The sequence below is a fragment of the Leucopleurus acutus genome, assembly GCF_964270905.1.
Source record: "Leucopleurus acutus genome assembly, chromosome: 8".
In the NCBI taxonomy this organism is placed as follows: domain Eukaryota; kingdom Metazoa; phylum Chordata; class Mammalia; order Artiodactyla; family Delphinidae; genus Leucopleurus; species Leucopleurus acutus.
Genome location: NC_139151.1, coordinates 64,217,946 through 64,236,885, shown reverse-complemented (window position 1 = coordinate 64,236,885; position 18,940 = coordinate 64,217,946). Strand labels below are relative to the sequence as shown.

Here is an 18,940-nt window from a genome sequence, read left to right as displayed (position 1 = left end):
CTAAGAAAATACCCACACTGAAATGGGTAGGAATGATGGAGATACACTCCTGCCATAAACCCCACTCCTTGCACAGCACCAAATAATGGAGAGGGAACCCCCAACGCCCAGCTTCTCCCTGAAGAGCAAAGGGTTGGGGCCACACATCTTGAACATCAACTTTTAAGGCTCCCACCTGAGGAATGGTTCCCTCAAACTCCTAGCTCTGAAAGCCAACAGAGTTTGTGTTCACAAGTCCCATAAGACTATAGAACACAAAGAAGCAGTTCTTAATGGGTGTGTGAGCACTTACTGTGGTTATCCCTCCAGGCTCAGTGCGGAGGGAGCAGGCAAAAATACCCTTCTCCCAGTGTTTCCCTAAAAGGTGTTTGACTGCATACTTTACAGGGTACAGCTTCTAATTAACACAGAGCTAGGTGCTGACTGCTGTCCTCACCAGAGCCTAAAAGAAAAAAGACTCACTTCAGCTTTCATGATATATATATACTGAAGGTGAAGCTATATAAAAATATATCTCATGCAAATAAAAGCCAAAGAAAAGCACAGGTAGCTACATTGATATCAGACAGAATAGACTTTAAGCCAAAAACTGTAATAAGAGACAAAGTCATTATATAATGATAAAATAGTCAGTTCATCAAGAGGTTATAACAACTGTAAATATTTATGCACCCAACATCAGAGTACTTAAATATATAAAGCAAATATTAACAGATCTGAAGGGAAAAGTTGACAGCAATACAATAATAGTAGAAGACTTCAGTACCCCACATTCAACAATGGATAAATCATCCAAACAGAAAATCAATAAGGCAAATAGTAAGGACTTAAACAACATGTTATAGCAGATGGACCTAACAGACATATACAAAACCTTCCATCCAACAGCAACAAAATATACATACACATTCTTCTCAAGCACACATTGAACATTCTCCAGGATGAATTATATATTAGGCTACAAAACAAGTCTTAATAAATTTATGAAGATTAAAATCATATCAAGTGTGTTTTTCAACCAGGATGGTGTGAAACGAGAAATCAGTGTCAAGAAGAAAACTTGTAAATTCACAAATGTATAGAGATGAAACAACATGCTCCTGAACAACCAGTAGGTCAATGAAAACATCAAAAATACCATGAGACAAACGAAAATGGAAAAGCAAACACCAAAACTTACGGGATGCAGCAAACACAGATCTAAGAGGGAAGTTTACGGTGATAAATATCTACATTAAGAAAAAAGAAAGATCTCAAATATCCTAACTTTACATTCCAGGGAATTAGAAAAAGAACAAATGACGCCTGACGTTAGTAGAAGGAAGGAAATAACAAAGATCAGAGCAAAAAATAAATGAAATAGAGAATAAAAAGACAGTAGAGGGCTTCCCTGGTGGCGCAGTGGTTGAGGGTCTGCCTGCCAATGCAGGGGACACGGGTTCGTGCCCCGGTCCGGGAAGATCCCACATGCCGCAGAGCGGCTGGACCCGTGAGCCATGGCCGCTGAGCCTGCGCGTCCGGAGCCTGTGCTCCGCAACGGGAGAGGCCACAGCAGTGAGAGGCCCGCATAGCGCAAAAAAAAAAAAAAAAAGACAGTAGAAAAGATCAATGAAACTAACAGCTGTTTCTTAAAAAAGAAAAGTAGAATTGACAAACCTTTAGCTAGACTTAGAAAAAAAAGAGAAAATACTCAAATAAGTAAAATCAGGTATGAAAGAGGGGACATGACAACTGGTACCACAGAAACACTAGGGATCATAAGTGAGTACTGTGAAAATACCAACAGTTAGGTAAACTAGAAGAATGAATAAATTCCTAGAAACATACAACCTACCAAAACGAAATAATAAATAGAAAATCTGAACAGAACAATTACTAAGGAGATTGAATCAGTAATCAAAAACATTCCCAAAAGAAAAGTCCAGGACCACATGGCTTCACTGGTGAATCCAACCAAAAATTTAAAGAAGAATTAATACCTGTCCATTAAAAACTCTTCCAAAAAATGGAAGTGGGAACACTTACAAACTCATTTTAAAAGGCCAGCATTACTACCCTGATACCAAAGCCAGACTTGGACACTACAAGAAAATGAAACTAGAAGCCAACATCCCTGATGAACTTAGATGAAAAAATCCTCAACAAAATATTGGCAAACCAAATTCAACAACATGTTAAAGGATCATAGACCATGATTGAGTAGGATTTACTCCTAGGATGCAAGATAGTTTAGTGAGCAAATGAATAAATCGTTCTCTTTGAAATGGTTAATTTTATGTTATGTGAATTTTATCTCAGTAAAAGAAAAATTTAAGGTTGTGGAAATGCTCCATATTGAATGAGAATAAAGAAACATGACAGCTAAATGGAATATTGAGCTTAGAATGAATCCTGATGGTAGGGGAAAAGCTCCAAAGAATAACATTGAGTCAGTGGACAAAATTGGAATACAAATGTAAGATTAGACTTCAAGTATTGCAACATGTTTAATTTACTGAGGATGATAACCATACTGTGGTTAGGAAGACATTATCTTTATTCTTACAAAAAAACACACTGAAGTATTTAGGGGTAAATGTCGTGATGTGTACATTCACATGGCTCAGAAAAATGTGTATGTGTTTGTAGAAAGAGTCAGGGCATGCTAGTACATAAGTGCAAATGTTAAAGCAAATGGAGCAAAATTTTAACATTAGGTGAATCATTGTGAAGGGTAGATGGGTGCTCTGTGCACTATTCTTACAACTTTTCTGTAAGCTTTAAATTATTCCCCCCCCCCCGCAAAAAAAATGTTTTAACGTATCTATGATCCAGTTTAACAACTGTAGCATCATAGATATAGTTGAAACTTCCTGCGTATGCCTTCTCATCCCAGAGTTATATACTATCCCAAATTTGGTATTTTTTAGTCCCAGATATATCTTTATATTTTGACTGTATGTTTGTATATACCGGAACAATGTAGTAGCATTTTGTATGGTTTTAAACAATATATAAATGCTGTCATTCTATAGCATCACTTTATACCTTACTTTCCTCACTCGATATTATATTTGGGAGAGTTATTCATGTTGATATATGTAGCACTAGCTCTCTTATTTTCACTGCTGTAAAGGTATCCCAAAAGTCTTAGTGATGTTTTAATCTATCTTAAATTCACAAGTATAAATGTTACAGAACTACCCCCAAAAGCCGTATCACTTGAAAATTGTATTTAAATTTCTTTAATAATTATTTCATTTAATAAATTTGGTGGTTTTTTAAAAAAATCTTTATTCGAGTATAATTGCTTTTCATTTTATAAATTTTGAATAATAAAACTTTAGTTTTTTGTTTCAGTCAACATTTGCCATCTTCAATCAGAGGAAGTTTAATTTATAGTATGATTTTACTATAATTTATTCTTCATTCTTACATTTAGGATGTGCCCACTTTTTTCATTGTTTAAGTACTTCTACAACGTACCTTTTTGTACCTTATCTTCTTGGGTACATGTGAGAGAGTTTCTGTGATAAATAACTAATAATGGAATTACTAAAATTACTGTAATAACTAGATGGTAGGGTATATGCATCTTAAGTTTCTTTATATTCCTCACAGCAGTATGTATGATAGTTCCTTTCCCTGCCATCCTCATAAAAACTTAGAATTGTCAGGCTTTGATTTTGGATATTGTAGTAGGTTTAATATCATACCTCATGAATTTATTAGGTTGAACTTTTCTGATTGTTAGAAGTTTTGGAGCTTCTTTTCATGTTTATCATTTTGAGTTCCTCTTTTGTAAATTGTAAATTCATATTATTCTCTTACGTTGCTTTTTTCTTGTTGATTTTAGTGGGGATTTTTAAAGTTGTCAGCAATGTGCTATTTCCAAGAAGTAGAGAACGGTTGATGTAAAAAAGGTGGAAAAAAGATATACCAGGAAAATTTCAATAACAAAACTGGTATGGTTATGTTAATATCAGACAAATGGACTTTAAAAGGGAAAAATGTTATTAGAACAATGCCAAGGATCTAAAACAGAAATTTAAGTACAGACCTTGGAGATTAAGTTGAAAAGAAGGTAATAGTGTATTTCCAAACAACTAATATATTCAATGAGTGTTACACTGATTAGACAAACAAACAAAAATTAGACAAAAATCAGTGTTACACTGATTAGACAAACAATACCCTTAGGCTCTATGGAATTTATAGTTTAACCAAATATTTTTCTTCAGAGATTTTTAAAATATTGGCTTTTTCGTTCCATGTCATTCTAAGTCTTCGTTGGCAGCACATGTAAAATTAAATGCATTTGGTAATCATTTGCTCTTTGTGTTTTCAGGAATTCAGAATGTCCTCAGCCTCTTCTGTGCAGTCCTCACAGAAAATAAGGTTCTCTTCCATTCTGCAAGTTTCCAGAGACTTAGTGATGCTTGTAGAGCCCTGGAATCATTAATGTTTCCTCTTAAATATAGGTGAGAGTTTTTATTTGGTATTTTTATTTATTCCCAAATCATGCATTACTTATCGATGATCAGTCAAAACATCATAGCACGACGGTTTTGAATGACAAGGGCATATGTTACAAAGTTACATTGTTGTAGGAGTCATGATTCTGATAGGAATTAGCCTGGAATTTGGAACTTTTCCAAGTTGTCTATTATTGAGTGGTGATTTATTTCATGAAAAAATAATTAATTTGAATAGTATTGTCAGCAACATTTAATTCCCTTTGAATATAGTAGGAGATAAAAATCTTAAGATAGTACTGTCTGACTATTTACTGTTAAGGAATTATTATTAATTTGAGGGCTTATAGTGTATTATGGTTTTATTTTTTAAAGAGCCCTTATCTTTTTCAGATATATACTAAAGTATGTATAAATGATATGTCTGGGATTTGCTCCAAACAATATGGTAGGGAAGAGAACAAAAATGGGTAGAAATATGTATGTGGCCATGCATTGGTGATTGTCAAAACTGAATTAGATACATGGGGCTTTATTTTCCTTTTTTCTCTATTTTCGGGGGGGAGAGGGGAGTTAATTTTTCATAATAAAAAGTAAAATATAAAACAACCTAAACAAGTGATGACTTAGAGGGCTGTAAGTAGAATATTTTATTTTAATACTCTTTTTTATCAATTTGATAATCACAATATCTAGGAAACTTAAGTTTATACAAACTAGAAAAAATTTAGACAGTCTACAGATTTTATTAAAAAAATTTTTTAACCTATGAGCTTTTCTTAACTCCTGGATAATAGAGCATTCTAAACCTTTGTTTTTGTACCTTGCCATTCTTATTAAATACAAAAAATCAAGTATAGAAAATGGAATTTGAATGACTGTTTTATATAGACAAATAAACCATCACCAATATTGAGGGAGCAGACCAATCAGGGAGTCAGTATTACCACCTGATGTCAGATTGCTGTGTACGGAAAAATTATTTCAAGCAAGTTTGAACAACCTAAAGAGACTGCTTGCCTAGGGCTAAGGGATAAGGAAGCTGCCGTTGTTTACTTTATATCTTGTTATATTGGATCATATCTTTCACATGAAGATTTTTTAAAAAAATTTTTTCCCCAAGAATTTAATATTAACAACCCGGCGAATATTATTGATAATTTCTAAACATAAGTAATCTAAAATTCACACAGCATAAAAATGAAAGAAAGGTATGTTATATTACCGAAGAACAAATATATCTCATGTATGTTTTTATTATTTCCAGTTATCCTTATATTCCTATTCTCCCGGCTCAGCTACTGGAAGTTCTGAGTTCCCCAACGCCTTTCATTATTGGAGTACATTCTGTCTTTAAAACTGATGTTCATGAGCTTGTAAGTATTCATCTTTATTTTTATTTTATTTTATTTTTTAACATCTTTATTGGAGTATAATTGCATTACAGTGGTGTGTTACTTTCTGCTTTATAGCAAAGTGAATCAGCTATACATATACATATATCCCCATGTCTCCTCCCTCTTGCGTCTCCCTCCCACCCTCCCTATCCCACCCCTCTAGTTTGTCAAAAAGCACCGAGGTGATCTCCCTGTGCTATGCAGCTGCTTCCAACTAGCTGTCTATTTTACGTTTGGTAGTATATATATGCCCATGCCATTCTCTCACTTTGTCCCAGCTTACCCTTCCCCCTCCCCACGTCCTCACAACCATTCTCTACATCTGCATCTTTATTTCTGTCCTGGCCCTAGGTTCTTCAGAACCATTATTTATTTATATTTTCTTCAGAAACATTATTTAAATATATTTATATATTTTTTTATATTTATTTATATTTTTTCTTCAGAACCATTATTTATTTATATTTTTTTTAGATTCCATATATATGTGTTAGCATACGGCATTTGTTTTTCTCTTTCTCACTTACTTCACTCTGTATGACAGACTCTAGGTCCATTCACCTCACTACCAATAACTCAATTTCGTTTCTTTTTATGGCTGAGTAGTATTCCATTGTATATATGTGCCACATCTGCTTTATCCATTCATCTATCATTGGACACTTAGGTTGCTTCCATGTCCTGGCTATTTTAAATAGAGCTGCAATGAACACTGTGGTACATGACTCTTTTTGAATTATGGTTTTCTCAGAGTATATGCCCAGGAGTGGGATTGCTGGGTCATATGGTAGTTCTGCTTTTAGTTTTATAAGGAACCTCCATACTGTTCTCCATAGTGGCTGTATCAATTTACATTCCCACCAGCAGTGCAAGAGGGTTCCCTTTTCTTCACACCCTCTCCACAATATACTGTTTGTAGATTTTTTGATGATGGCCATTCTGACTGGTGTGAGGTCATACCTCATTGTAGTTTTGATTTGCATTTCTCTAATGATTAGTGATGTTGAGCATTCTTTCATGTGTTTGTTGGCAATCTGTATATTTTCTTTGGGGAAATGTCTGTTTACGTCTTCTGCCCAGTTTCGGATTGGGTTGCTTGTTTTTTTGATATTGAGCTGCTTGTAAATTTTGGAGATTAATCCTTTGTCAGTTGCTTCATTTGCAAATATTTTCTCCCATTCTGACGGTTGTCTTTTCGTCTTGTTTATGGTTTCCTTTGCTGTGCAAAAGCTTTTAAGTTTCATTAGGTCCCATTTGTTTATTTTGTTTTTATTTCCATTTCTCTAGGAGGTGGGTCAAAAAGGATCTTGCTGTGATTTATGTCATAGAGTGTTCTCCTTATAGTTTCCTGTAAGAGTTTGATAGTGTCTGGCCTTACGTTTAGGTCTTTAATCCATTTTGAGTTTATTTTTGTGTATGGTATTAGGGAGTGTTCTTATCTCATACTTTTACATGTACCTGTCCAGTTTTCCCAGCACCACTTATTGAAGAGGCTGTCTTTTCTGCATTGTATATCTTGCCTCCTTTATCAAAGATAAGGTGACCATATGTGCCTGGGTTTATCTCTGGGCTTTCTATCCTGTTCCATTGATCTATATTTCTGGTTTTGTGTCAGCACCATACTATCTTGATTACTGTAGCTTTATAGTGTAGTCTGAAGTCAGGGAGTCTGATTCCTCCAGCTCTGTTTTTCTTCCTCAAGATTGCTTTGGGTATTTGGGGTCTTTTGTGTTTGTATACAAATTGTGAAATTTTTTATTCTAGCTCTGTGAAAAATGCCATTGGTTGTTAGACAGGGATTGCATTGAATCTGTAGATTGCTTTGAGTAGTAGAGTCATTTTCACAATGTTGATGCTTCCAATCCAAGAACATGGTATATCTCTCCATCTGTTGCTATCATCTTAATTTCTTTCATCAGTGTCTTATAGTTTTCTGCATACAGGTCTTTTGTCTCCTTAGGTAGGTTTATTCCTAGGTATTTTATTCTTTTTGTTGCAATGCTAAATGGGAGTGTTTCCTTAATTTCTCTTTCAGATTTTTCATCATTAGTGTATAGGAATGCAAGAGATTTCTGTGCATTAATTTTGTATCCTGCTACTTTACCAAATTCATTGATTAGCTCCAGTAGTTTTCTGGTGGCTTCTTTAGGATCCTCTATGTGTAGTATCATGTCATCATCAAACAGTGAGAGCTTTACTTTTTCTTTTCCAATTTGGATTCCTTTTATTTCTTTTACTTCTCTGATTGCTGTGGCTAAAACTTCCAGAACTACGTTGAATAGTAGTGGTGAGAGTGGACAACCTTGTTTTGTTCCTGATCTTAGAGGAAGTGGTTTCAGTTTTCACCATTGAGATTGATGTTGGCTGTGGATTTGTCATATATGGCCTTTATTATGTTGAGGTCAGTTCCCTCTGTGCCTACTTTCTGGTGGGATTTTATCATAAATGAGTGTTGAATTTTGTCAGAAGCTTTTCCTGCATCTATTGAGATGATCATATGGTTTTTCTCCTTCAATTTGTTAATTTGGTTTATCACATTGATCGATTTGCATATATTGAAGAATCCTTGCATTCCTGGAATAAACCCCACTTGATCATGGTGTATGATCCTTTTAACGTGCTGTTGGATTCTGTTTGCTAGTGTTTTGTTGAGGATTTTTGCATCTATGTTCATCAGTGATATTGGCCTGTAGTTTTCTTTCTTTGTGACATCTTTGTCTGGTTGTGGTATCAGGGTGACGGTGGCCCTATAGAATGAGTTTGGGAGTGTTCCTGCCTCTGCTATATTTTGGAAGAGTTTGAGAAGGATAGGTGTTAACTCTTCTCTAAATGTTTGATAGAATTCGCCTGTGAAGCCATCTGGTCCTGGGCTTCTGTTTGTTGGAAAATTTTTAATCACAGTCTCAATTTCAGTGCTTGTGATTGGTCTGTTTATGTTTTCTATTTCTTCCTGGTTGAGCTTCGAAAGATTGTGCATTTCTAAGAATTTGTCCATTTCTTCCAGGTTGTCCATTTTATTGGCATATAATTGCTTATAGTAATCTCTCATGATCCTCTGTATTTCTGCAGTGTCAGTTGTTACTTCTCCTTTTTCATTTCTAGTTCTGTTGATTTGAGTCTTCCTTTTTTCTTGATGAGTCTGGCTAGTGGTTTATCAATTTTGTTTATCTTCTCAAAGAAACAGCTTTTAGTTATATTGATCTTTGCGCTTTTTTTCTTTGTTTCTTTTTCATTTATTTCTGATCTGATCTGTATGATTTCTTTCCTTCTGCTAACTTTGGATTTTGTTTGTTCTTCTTTCTCTAATTGCTTTAGGTGTAAGGTTAGGTTGTTTATTTGAAATTTTTCTTGTTTCTTGAGGTAGGATTGTATTGCTATAAACTCCCCTCTTAGATCTGCTTTTGCTTCATCACATAGGTTTTCGGTCGTCGTGTTTTCATCGTCATTTGTTTCTAGATATTTTTTGATTTCCTCTTTGATTTCTTCAGTGATCTCTTGGTTATTTAGTAGTGTATTGTTTAGCCTCCATGTGTATGGTTTTTTTACAGTTTTTTTCCTGTAATTGATATCTCGTCTCATAGCGTTGTTGTCAGAAATGATATTTGATACGATTTCAGTTTTCTTAAATTTACCAAGGTTTGATTTGTGACCCAATATATGATCTATCCTGGAGAATGTTCCGTGAGCACTTGAGAAGAAAGTGTATTCTGTTGTTTCTGGATGGAATGTCCTATAAATATCAATTAAGTCCATCTTGTTTAATGTATCATTTAAAGCTTGTGTTTCCTTACTTTTTTTCATTTTGGATAATCTGTCATTTGGTGAAAGTGGGGTGTTAAAGTCCCTTACTATGATTGTGTTACTGTCAATTTCCCCTTTTATGGCTGTTAACATTTGCCTTATGTATTGAGGTGCTCCTATGTTGGGTGCATAATATTTACAATTGTAGTATCTTCTTGGTTTGATCCCTTGATCATTATGTAGTGTCCTTCTCTGCCTCTTGTAATAGTCTTTATTTTAAAGTCTATTTTGTCTGATATGAGAATTGCTATTCCAGCTTTCTTTTGATTTCCATTTGCATGAAATATCTTTTTCCATCCCCTCACTTTCAGTCTGTATGTGTCCCTAGGTCTGAAATGGGTCTCTTGTAGACAGCATATATATGGGTCTTGTTTTTGTATCCATTCAGCCAATCTGTGTCTCTTGGTTGGAGCATTTAATCCATTCACATTTAAGGTAATTATCGATATGTATGTTCCTATTACCATTTTCTTAATTGTTTTGGGTTTGTTATTGTAGGTCTTTTCCTTCTCTTGTGTTTCCTGCCTAGAGAAGTTCCTTTAGCATTTGGTGTAAAGCTGGTTTGGTAGTGATGAATTCTCTTAGCTTTTGCTTGTCTGTAAAGGTTTGAATTTCTCCGTCAAATGTGAATGAGATCCTTGCTGGGTAGAGTAATCTTGGTTGTAGGTTTTTCCCTTTCATCACTTTAAATATGTCCTGCCACTCCGTTCTGGCTTGCAGAGTTTCTCCTGAAAGATCAGCTGTTAAACCTAATGGGGATTCCCTTGTATGTTATTTGTTGTTTTTCCATTGCTGCTTTTAATATTTTTTCTTTACATTTAACTTTTGATAGGTTGATTAATATGTGTCTTGGCGTGTTTCTCCTTGGATTTATCCTGTATAGCATTCACTATGCTTCCTGGACTTGATTCTTCTGGCACCCCTGTAATTCGAACGTTGGTGCATTTAATGTTGTCCCAGAGGTCTCTGAGGCTGTCCTCAATTCTTTTTGTTCTTTTTTCTTTATTCTGCTCTGTGGTAGTCATTTCCACTGTTTTATCTTCCAGGTCACTTATCCATTCTTCTGCCTCAGTTATTCTGTTATTGATTCCTTCTAGAGAATTTTTGATTTCATTTATTGTGTTGTTCATCATTTTTGCTCTTTAGTTCCTTGTTAAACGCTTCTTGTATTTTCTCCGTTCTATTTCCAAGATTTTGGATTATCTTTACTATCATTACTCTGAATTCTTTTTCAGGTAGACTGCCTATTTCCTCTTCATTTGTTTGGTCTGGTGGGTTTTTACCTTGCTCCTTCATCTGCTGTTTGTTTTTCTGTCTTCTCATTTTGCTTATCTTACTGTGTTTGGGGTCTCCTTTTTGCAGGCTGCAGGTTTGTAGTTCCCGTTGTTTTTGGTGTCTGCCGCCAGTGGCTAAGGTTCTTTCAGTGGGTGTGTAGGCTTCATGATGGAGGGGACTGGTGCCTGTGTTCTGGTGGATGAGGCCAGATCTTGTCTTTCTGGTGGGCAGGACCACATCCACTGGTGTGTTTTGGGGTGTTTGTGACCTTATTATGATTTTAGGCAGCCTCTCTGCTAACAGGTGGGGTTGTGTTCCTGTCTTGCTAGTTGTTTGGCATAGTGGGTCCAGCACTGTAGCTTACTGGTTATTGAGTGGAGCTGGGTCTTAGCATTGAGATGGAGATCTCTGGGAGAGCTTTCACCATTTATATTATGTGGAGCCGGGAGGTCTCTGGTGGACCAATGTCCTGAATTCGGCTCTCCCTCATCAGAGTCAGCGGCCTGACACCCGGCTGGAGCACCAAGACCCCGTCAGCCACGTGGCTCAGAAGGAAAGGGAGAAACAAAGAAAGAAAGAAAAATAATAATAAAATGAAATAAAATAAAGTTTATTAAAATAAAAAACTATTTAAAAAATTAATAAGTAATAAAAAGAAGAAAAAAAAGAATGGAAGAAAGAAGAGAACAACCAAACCAAAAAACAAATCCACCAATGATAGCAAGTGCTAAAAACTATGCAAAAAGAAAGAAAATACGGAGAGACAGAACCATAGGCCAAATGGTAAAAGCAAAGCTCTACAGACAAAATCTCACAAAGACTCATACTCATACACACTCACAAAAAGAGAAAAAGGAAAAAATATATATATGTCTTTTGAGAAGTCTGAGGTCTTCTGCCAGCATTTAGCAGTTGTTCTGTAGGAGCTGTTGCACATGTATTTCTGATGTATTTGTGGGGAGGAACATGATCTCCATATCTTTCTCCTCCACCATCTTGAGGGTCTCCAGTATTCATCTTTAAATTGCCGGTTATTGTGGTCAGAGGTTTATCATATTTTTTTGAGTCCTGTAACATTTCAACTAATTACTATTTTCGGATCTGTTGCATTACTAGTAGAAAAGATTGGCTGGAAGAAAAGCATCATTCAAAAATCTAAATACATTAATTTTTCCTTATAGCAAGTACAGGAGACTTATAAAATGAATTCATTAATGTTTTAAAATTCCCCTCTTTTGGCATGTTAAGTTTATCTTTCTGTAATCTTCATCCTATATATGAGAAAGGAAGATAAAGTTATCCATTAATTTATACTTTTGTTATGAGTGCTTTAATTTATTCGTATTTCAAAATGAGGCCTGTGTTAATGCTGATTGGCTGATAACTAAAATACAAAAAGCATTTGCAAAAGAGTGAAGGGTTTTAGTGGAATACAAGTTCAGTATGAGCTCCACCATATTATTCTGTTCTCAGTGCCATATGAATAAAATACCAGGGAGAGAAAGTAATGCTCTCTATTCAGCCAGTTCTGAAATAACAGATTTATTTCTCTGTACTGCACTTTAAGAGGGACTGTAACAAAATAATGGGCTTCAGAGAAGGACCTCTAGGATGTCAAGAGTTTGGAAACTATTTTGTGAGGCCCTAAGGAAATTTTCTCAGGTAATAACCTAATGTTATTTGATAGCTAAAGATAAATATTTAAGTAGCTGTCATAGAAAAAAGGGTTAGAGACTGAAGTAGAATCAGTGGGTATAGTGGATATGGAAACAACTTTCTCCTCAGTATAAGAGTTTTCAGCTAAATAGAGCTGCCCAATGATGAGACTGGGTTTCCTTATGTGAAGAGTGTACTCTCAGGTAGTGTAAGTAGAGTGCAAGGAACAGGTTGCGTGACACTTTTCAGGGGGTTTAAGAAAAATGCTTCACTGAAAGGTTGGGCTATATGACATCTGTGATCCACAAATCCTGAAAAGTTGTAATTCTAATTTTGTTTTAGTTTTAAATGCCAGCAAAGAGGTAAGCTCTGTAGGTAGTTTTACATAATTACAATTGTAATTAAGTCATAGGTGTTATGTAAACTGACAAAACACCATTCTACATTGCAGTTATAAACAGGACCCTTATTCATATATCAATCATTCTTTCTAACCTTATATATTGATATCTAGTTCCTATTTAACTTTGATATCACCATATAAAAATCTGTGTAAATCAGTAATCATTAAGTAAAACCTCATTAGTACTAATTAGAAACACACTCATCTGGTTTGTAGGTAATTTTTTCCCACTGAATATGAACTGTCTCTGGAAGTTAGACAAACCAAGTGCTGACAAAAGTAAATTTCTTAATTTTTTATTTAATAAATTAGAATTAATTTTAATCCTATTATCAACATAATAACTTCAACAATTTTGGCTAGTTTCTCTATTACATTTTTACATGTTATTTTATTTATTTTTTTGCTGTGCAAAATTATCCCCATTTATTGTGGTTCAACTGCAGACTCTACTGCCTCTGGTGAAGGCACACAGCACGTTCTTTTCATAAATAACACCCTTCAGGACGGCCCCTTCCTGTTTTACACAGAATTGTCTTAGAACTTGGGGCCAAAGTAATTAAAAAGCAAGCCAGTGAAAAACAGGGACTCCTGAGGCCAGTGGTACTAAACTCACAGGCCAGAAGGGGGGACGCTGTGACCTCTCCAGGAGCTGTCCATTCATAAGCTGACAAGATGTAACCTCTAAATACAAAATTCCATTTATCAAAAACAAATAGTAGTCAAGCTTTAGCTACAGTAGGTACTTCCTCTTGGAACAGAGAACTGTCTTACATGCCAGAAGGTAAAGGGCGACCCAAAATCCCATCTGCTGGTCAAGCCAAGTGCCTGTTCAAGAGGCTGGGGACAGGGCTGAAGTAAGAAGGCAGCCATCAGCGAAGACCCCACCAGCCAAGCAAGTGGTCCCCTCCGAGGGCACAGTCTCTTGTGATGCCAGGTGTCCCAACCTGGACCTCAGCACATGGGTTACCCACTGGGGTCACATAATCTTGCTAATGATGTGATTCTACCAAAACCCACATATTTTTCTTGACCAGACTCTGATTTGGCAAACCAAGTCCTAGCTTGGTGCTTGCCCCTTCACAGGGACATGATTCAGATCCTCATGTAAACACCACAGGAACAGCTAATGGAATCAGAGTGCTGAGCTCTCATTTATGACACAAACTATTGAGATGACATTCTTGATTCATGTCACTTTCAGAGATTGTGGTCACTAAAAGAGCGCTTCAAAACACTTCATTCCTTCCTACTAAATGCAGAAATGTGCTGAGATAGGCATCACCAGCAACTTTTCTTGTTTTTAAATGCTTAAAAACAAAAGGGTTTTCCAACCATAAGCCAGTCCTCATGCATCCTGCATCCCCTTAGGGAGACTGAGGCATAACACAGACAACTACAAAATATGCCCTAGAAAAATGCAAGATCCTCATAAAACCAACATCTCCCCACCAAACATCCCACTAAGTCAGCACAGAAGCGGTGAAGGCTCATCAGAAAACACAAAATGAGTATTAGAGAAATAGAGCTTGAAACACTGAACATGATTTCCCCATGATCCTTCTCGTAGCCCTGCGTCCTCTCCTCCTTGCTGCTCCAAAAGGAGGGATGCCCTACTCCGGCAAGGGAAGAAGGAGCCCAGGAGACAGCGGCCATCCTTCCCTCTGGATCCGGGCACATGCCAAGTCTGACTTATGGGTCAGAGAATTAGGTTCTAAGAATTCAATGCTAATTGCAGTAATTTTGCACTGGGGAACGTTTACCAGAATTGCACACAGCCATGGGACTGACCAGAAAGCTGAGTCCATCTTTGTGGCTGGAGATGTTTTCAATAACCCTCGCACTCCTCTGCTCCACTCCAGCACCAGTCCTGTGCCTACCTGAGCAGTGGAATTAAAGCAGTGGAACCAATCCCCCCCTCAGCTGGGTTATACTTTCACTGGTTGTCAGAAGTTTCTGGTACTTCTGGGGGGTGGAGAGGAGGACTGGCAGAACATCCTGCCCTGCTTGCTAGACTCTGCATGTCATAATGGTACAACATGTATGAGTTTGGGTAGCTCTGCCGGCTGTACTAGAAGTGATCTGTCAAGATGTTGTTGTGGCCGTACTGATAGTCCCCGTGCTGGGGGAAGAGGATGCTGTTGTGGGGCTTCTCTAGGGGGCTCCGATGATGCTCCTTACTGCTCACGTCCCCCATCGTGACAGGGAGGGCTTCCGGGCTTGCTGATTCGTATCTTACTTGGTCTTATTGCACAGAAAGACCCCCAGGATGGCCGTCATCATGCCCAGGACGTTGGTGCTGGTGACCAGGTTTCGCGGCATGATCAGGGGCACCGTGATGACCATGATTCTCTTGGTGGCATTGGCAACCGAGTAGCTCAGAGGGCTGATGGAGTTGAGGATGCTGAAGGCAATGACGTTCTGGACAAAGTTACAGAAGCTGCTGACAGCCAGGAGCAGAAGCATCCAAGGCCACTGGGACACATAGGTCAGGTCGCTGCTGACCAGGAAAGCTCAGAGGTCCACCAAGGACCCACGTGGGGATCATGTAAAAGACAGCATGGCAGCCCAAGCTGCTCAGCAGCTGGAGATGGTGGATCCTTGACTCGTAATACCTTTTTGGAGAAAATATTCTGAAGCGAGAAGCACAGTGTGGCAGCAAGGGTGCTGACAAGCCCCCACATGTCGAAGGACAACTTGGTGACTGTGGCCAGCAGGACGCCACTGATGATGGGGATGAGCGACAGGTACACCTTGGTGCTCTGTTTCTCCATGATGATCCAGGACAGGAGGACCACCGAGATGGGCATGGTGGCCTTGACAGTGTACGCATAGGACATGGGCACCTTCCAGGTGCTGACGTGCGCGGACACTGACACGAAGTACTTGCCGAAGGCAAGCGGCAGCATGTAACGCCGTTAGAAACGCGGCGGCCACAGGCAGCTGGGCTGCTGATGCGGTTGGGGCCCAGGGCACAAGAAAAGTGGCGCCAGGGGCACACGCCAGGCATGGAGCAGAGGCTGGAGACCCGTGCACAGCGCCAGGATGTGGCACAGCGACAGGGTTACGGGGAATGGGAAGGCGCTCTGGGTCACCTTGTTGACCACGCTGTCGCCCGCACTCAGCGCTTAACGCAGCAGGCCGAGCGCCGCCACCGGCGCCCTCGCGCACCCCGCCACCCCGACCCCACGGCTCCCAGGCCCCCTGCGCCCCCACCTGTTATTTTAAAACAGACTTTGTAAAATGCTAAAAATCAGCTTCTTTCTTAACTACCTAAACAGTACCATTTTGATGTATACTAATTGCTTTGCTTGTTAACTCTTATAATGATTACTGTGTTATTTAGGATATGGCTTAACTCCTGTAATAAAGCATGCAAAATACAATGGCTAAAACAAAATGGAATTTTATTTAGCGCTTATGCAGCAGTTTGTAGATAGAAGTGTTCCATTATGTCAGACCAGTTTGCTCCATGAACGCATTCAAGGTCCAAACTTCTTTGCTTCTTGTTCCTCCACTAGAATCCACTCAGGCATTGTCATCCTCTGAATGTTCAGGGTTGGGTTACTGCCAGTTCATAGTTTCAGCTATGGGAAGGGGAAAGAGACCATAGGAGGGCCTTACATCCCCTCTGTTTTGAGTACCTGGGAGTGTGCACATCACTTTTCATGTTCCATTGGCAGAAACTTAGTCACACACCATACCTAATTTCAGAGGAAGCTGGGAGATATATATATATAGCTGGGAAGCCAATCTAGACATACATTTTATTAATTACAGATTAATTTTTTTTTTGTCTTCTTCAGTTAGATGTAATCATAGCTGATTTGGATGGAGGCACTATTAAAATTCCTGAATGTATTCACCTCTCTTCCCTTCCGGAACCACTTCTACATCAGACTCAAGCAGCTCTTTCTTTGGTATGATATATTTTTTATAGTAATTTTCTCTTGATTTAAATCTAAACTAAGATAATTGGATATCATTTATTGACAGTGTAATTACTTAAAAAAGATATCTTCTTAAAACATGAATATATTCTCATATAGTAGTTAGAATAGATTATTTATTAGATATTATCTAAAGAATCTACTTTGAATCCTAACTGAATATTTGTTCTACATTCAGTTTTTCACTCAGCATACTTATTTAGTAGTTACTATATACTGAATACTGTGCTAGGTATTGGAAACACACCTGTGAAAACAAGACCAGACTATGCCTCGAAATCCCTCAGTCTCCTAACATCCCTCATTAGAAGCTAGCACCTGTTCCTTTTCCTTCGCCTTCTTTATTGACATCTCATTTCTCTTTGGTAGGTGTGCTTCTTGCAAAACAATGTGATAGCAGCCGGTCAGTGTTTCCAAGTTACTACAAAAAAGATGTAACCTAGCGATAGATTAAATGTCCAGCATTCCGTGCAGTGAAGTTTTAAGAAATATTGTGACTTGGGTGTTTCTCATTGAAACAAATTTAATTCTTTTGTCAACCTTTGTTTATTTTTAAAAGTACAGTATTTTATTTTGCTGACATTTTAGGTGCCCATTTATCCATCATCAGAAATTTGAAACTTAGAAATTTTGCATTCCCTTTCAAGCCATTACTAGAACTAAGACCTTCATATTCTTCTTGAATAGTATTCCAGTCTGAGCTGTTTAAAATCTTTTTTTTTTTTTCCCCTTAAACAGGAACTTAGGAACTCAGAAGTCTAGGATTACCAGGAGGGATTTATTCTCAGAATTGTTAGTCCTTATGTTGTTATAGTGGATTCTGTGGAATGGGAACATTTAGAGAAGACTGACTTTTCCTAATATAATTTGTAATCTGGGATACAAGATGTGATAGAGTAAAAAGCAACTAGTTTAGGACTTGGGAGAACTAAATTCCAGTCTACATCCTGCCACTTGATATTTTGAGCAAATCACATTACATCTCTAGGCCTCTGTTTCCTAGTCTTTATCAATAGGATGAGTATTTTATACAAAGGATGACAAATGACTGTTTCCCAGAGTGAAGTATCGAGATGATTTGGGGTGGTATGTGGCAACTTTTTTTATTTTAATAATTATGTATTATAATGTTTATTAAAAATAGCATACAAAACCTGTGACTTCACAGATGGTATCATCTAAGAAAATACTAGATTTAAAGAGATAAGATAATTTAAAGACATTTTAAAGAAAAATATTAGGTAAATAATTGCATCAGTCGTATATGGATATAGCAAAAGCTGAGAAGGTAGTATTTGAGTGATTGAAAAAAGTTTTATGTTTCTAGAAAATTAAATAAGTTTTAAAATCTTATGTATGATTACTTAATGATATTTTTAATTATGCAGGAATTAGGTACCAAAATTAACAAAGATTAAGATTTTAGTTCTTAAATCAGTGGCTCTTGGTAGAGGTTCTGCTGCACACTGGTAAACCTTAACCTACAACACCTGTGCCACCAAGTTTAATCAATGAGTAAAATTCATTTCTGATAAAACTGAGTATGCCTACTTATGTAGTTTTCAAGCACGGTGGTGGATTATGTACTACAGTGTACATGAGAGCATAGTATACTGGCAAAATAGGACCAAAAAGAAATCACATTTGATGGACTGTGTGGGAGATTTGACACACAAGTATATGAGCTTCATTTGGTCAGTAAATAATTGTAATCAAATGGTTACACAGTACTCCAACTGTATAATAATCATGGATAATTTTATAGACATGAAGATGTTATTATACTGTAGTAATGATTTGGTGATTGGATTGTAAATATTATCGATATTTTGGTGTCGTGTATAAGTGTTGTTTTGAGCCTTTTGGTCTATTGTAAGTATGTTACGAAACGCTGAGTATTTGAAAATGATTCTGCAAAGACAAAAATTTGCTACATAATGACACAAAGTTATTTTTTTCTTTTAAGTCCTGCATGGACCTTTCTTTCCCACCTGCTCCCCAACC

General features: G+C 37.3%; 1 protein-coding gene and 1 pseudogene across 6 annotated transcripts in view; one reads left to right on the top strand and one right to left on the bottom strand.

Moving 5' to 3' along the window:
* Nucleotides 1–18,940, top strand: part of SBF2 (SET binding factor 2) — a 460,581-nt gene that overhangs the window by 243,992 nt on the left and 197,649 nt on the right. For all 5 annotated transcript variants that reach the window (XR_014326368.1, XM_082844306.1, XM_082844309.1 and 2 more), the window contains exons 7-9: nucleotides 4,328–4,460; nucleotides 5,722–5,830; nucleotides 16,793–16,906. Coding sequence is in view for 4 of the 5 variants with exons in the window: in XM_082844306.1 (XP_082700432.1) it covers nucleotides 4,328–4,460; nucleotides 5,722–5,830; nucleotides 16,793–16,906 (356 nt within the window). In the remaining variant the exon portion in view is untranslated. The remainder of the gene's footprint in view (nucleotides 1–4,327; nucleotides 4,461–5,721; nucleotides 5,831–16,792; nucleotides 16,907–18,940) is intronic.
* LOC309964870 (solute carrier family 35 member E1-like) lies at nucleotides 14,923–16,646 on the bottom strand (annotated as a pseudogene). Its single transcript has 2 exons — nucleotides 16,611–16,646; nucleotides 14,923–16,202 (listed from the first exon to the last, which is right to left on the bottom strand). The product of its transcript is annotated as a solute carrier family 35 member E1-like (transcript).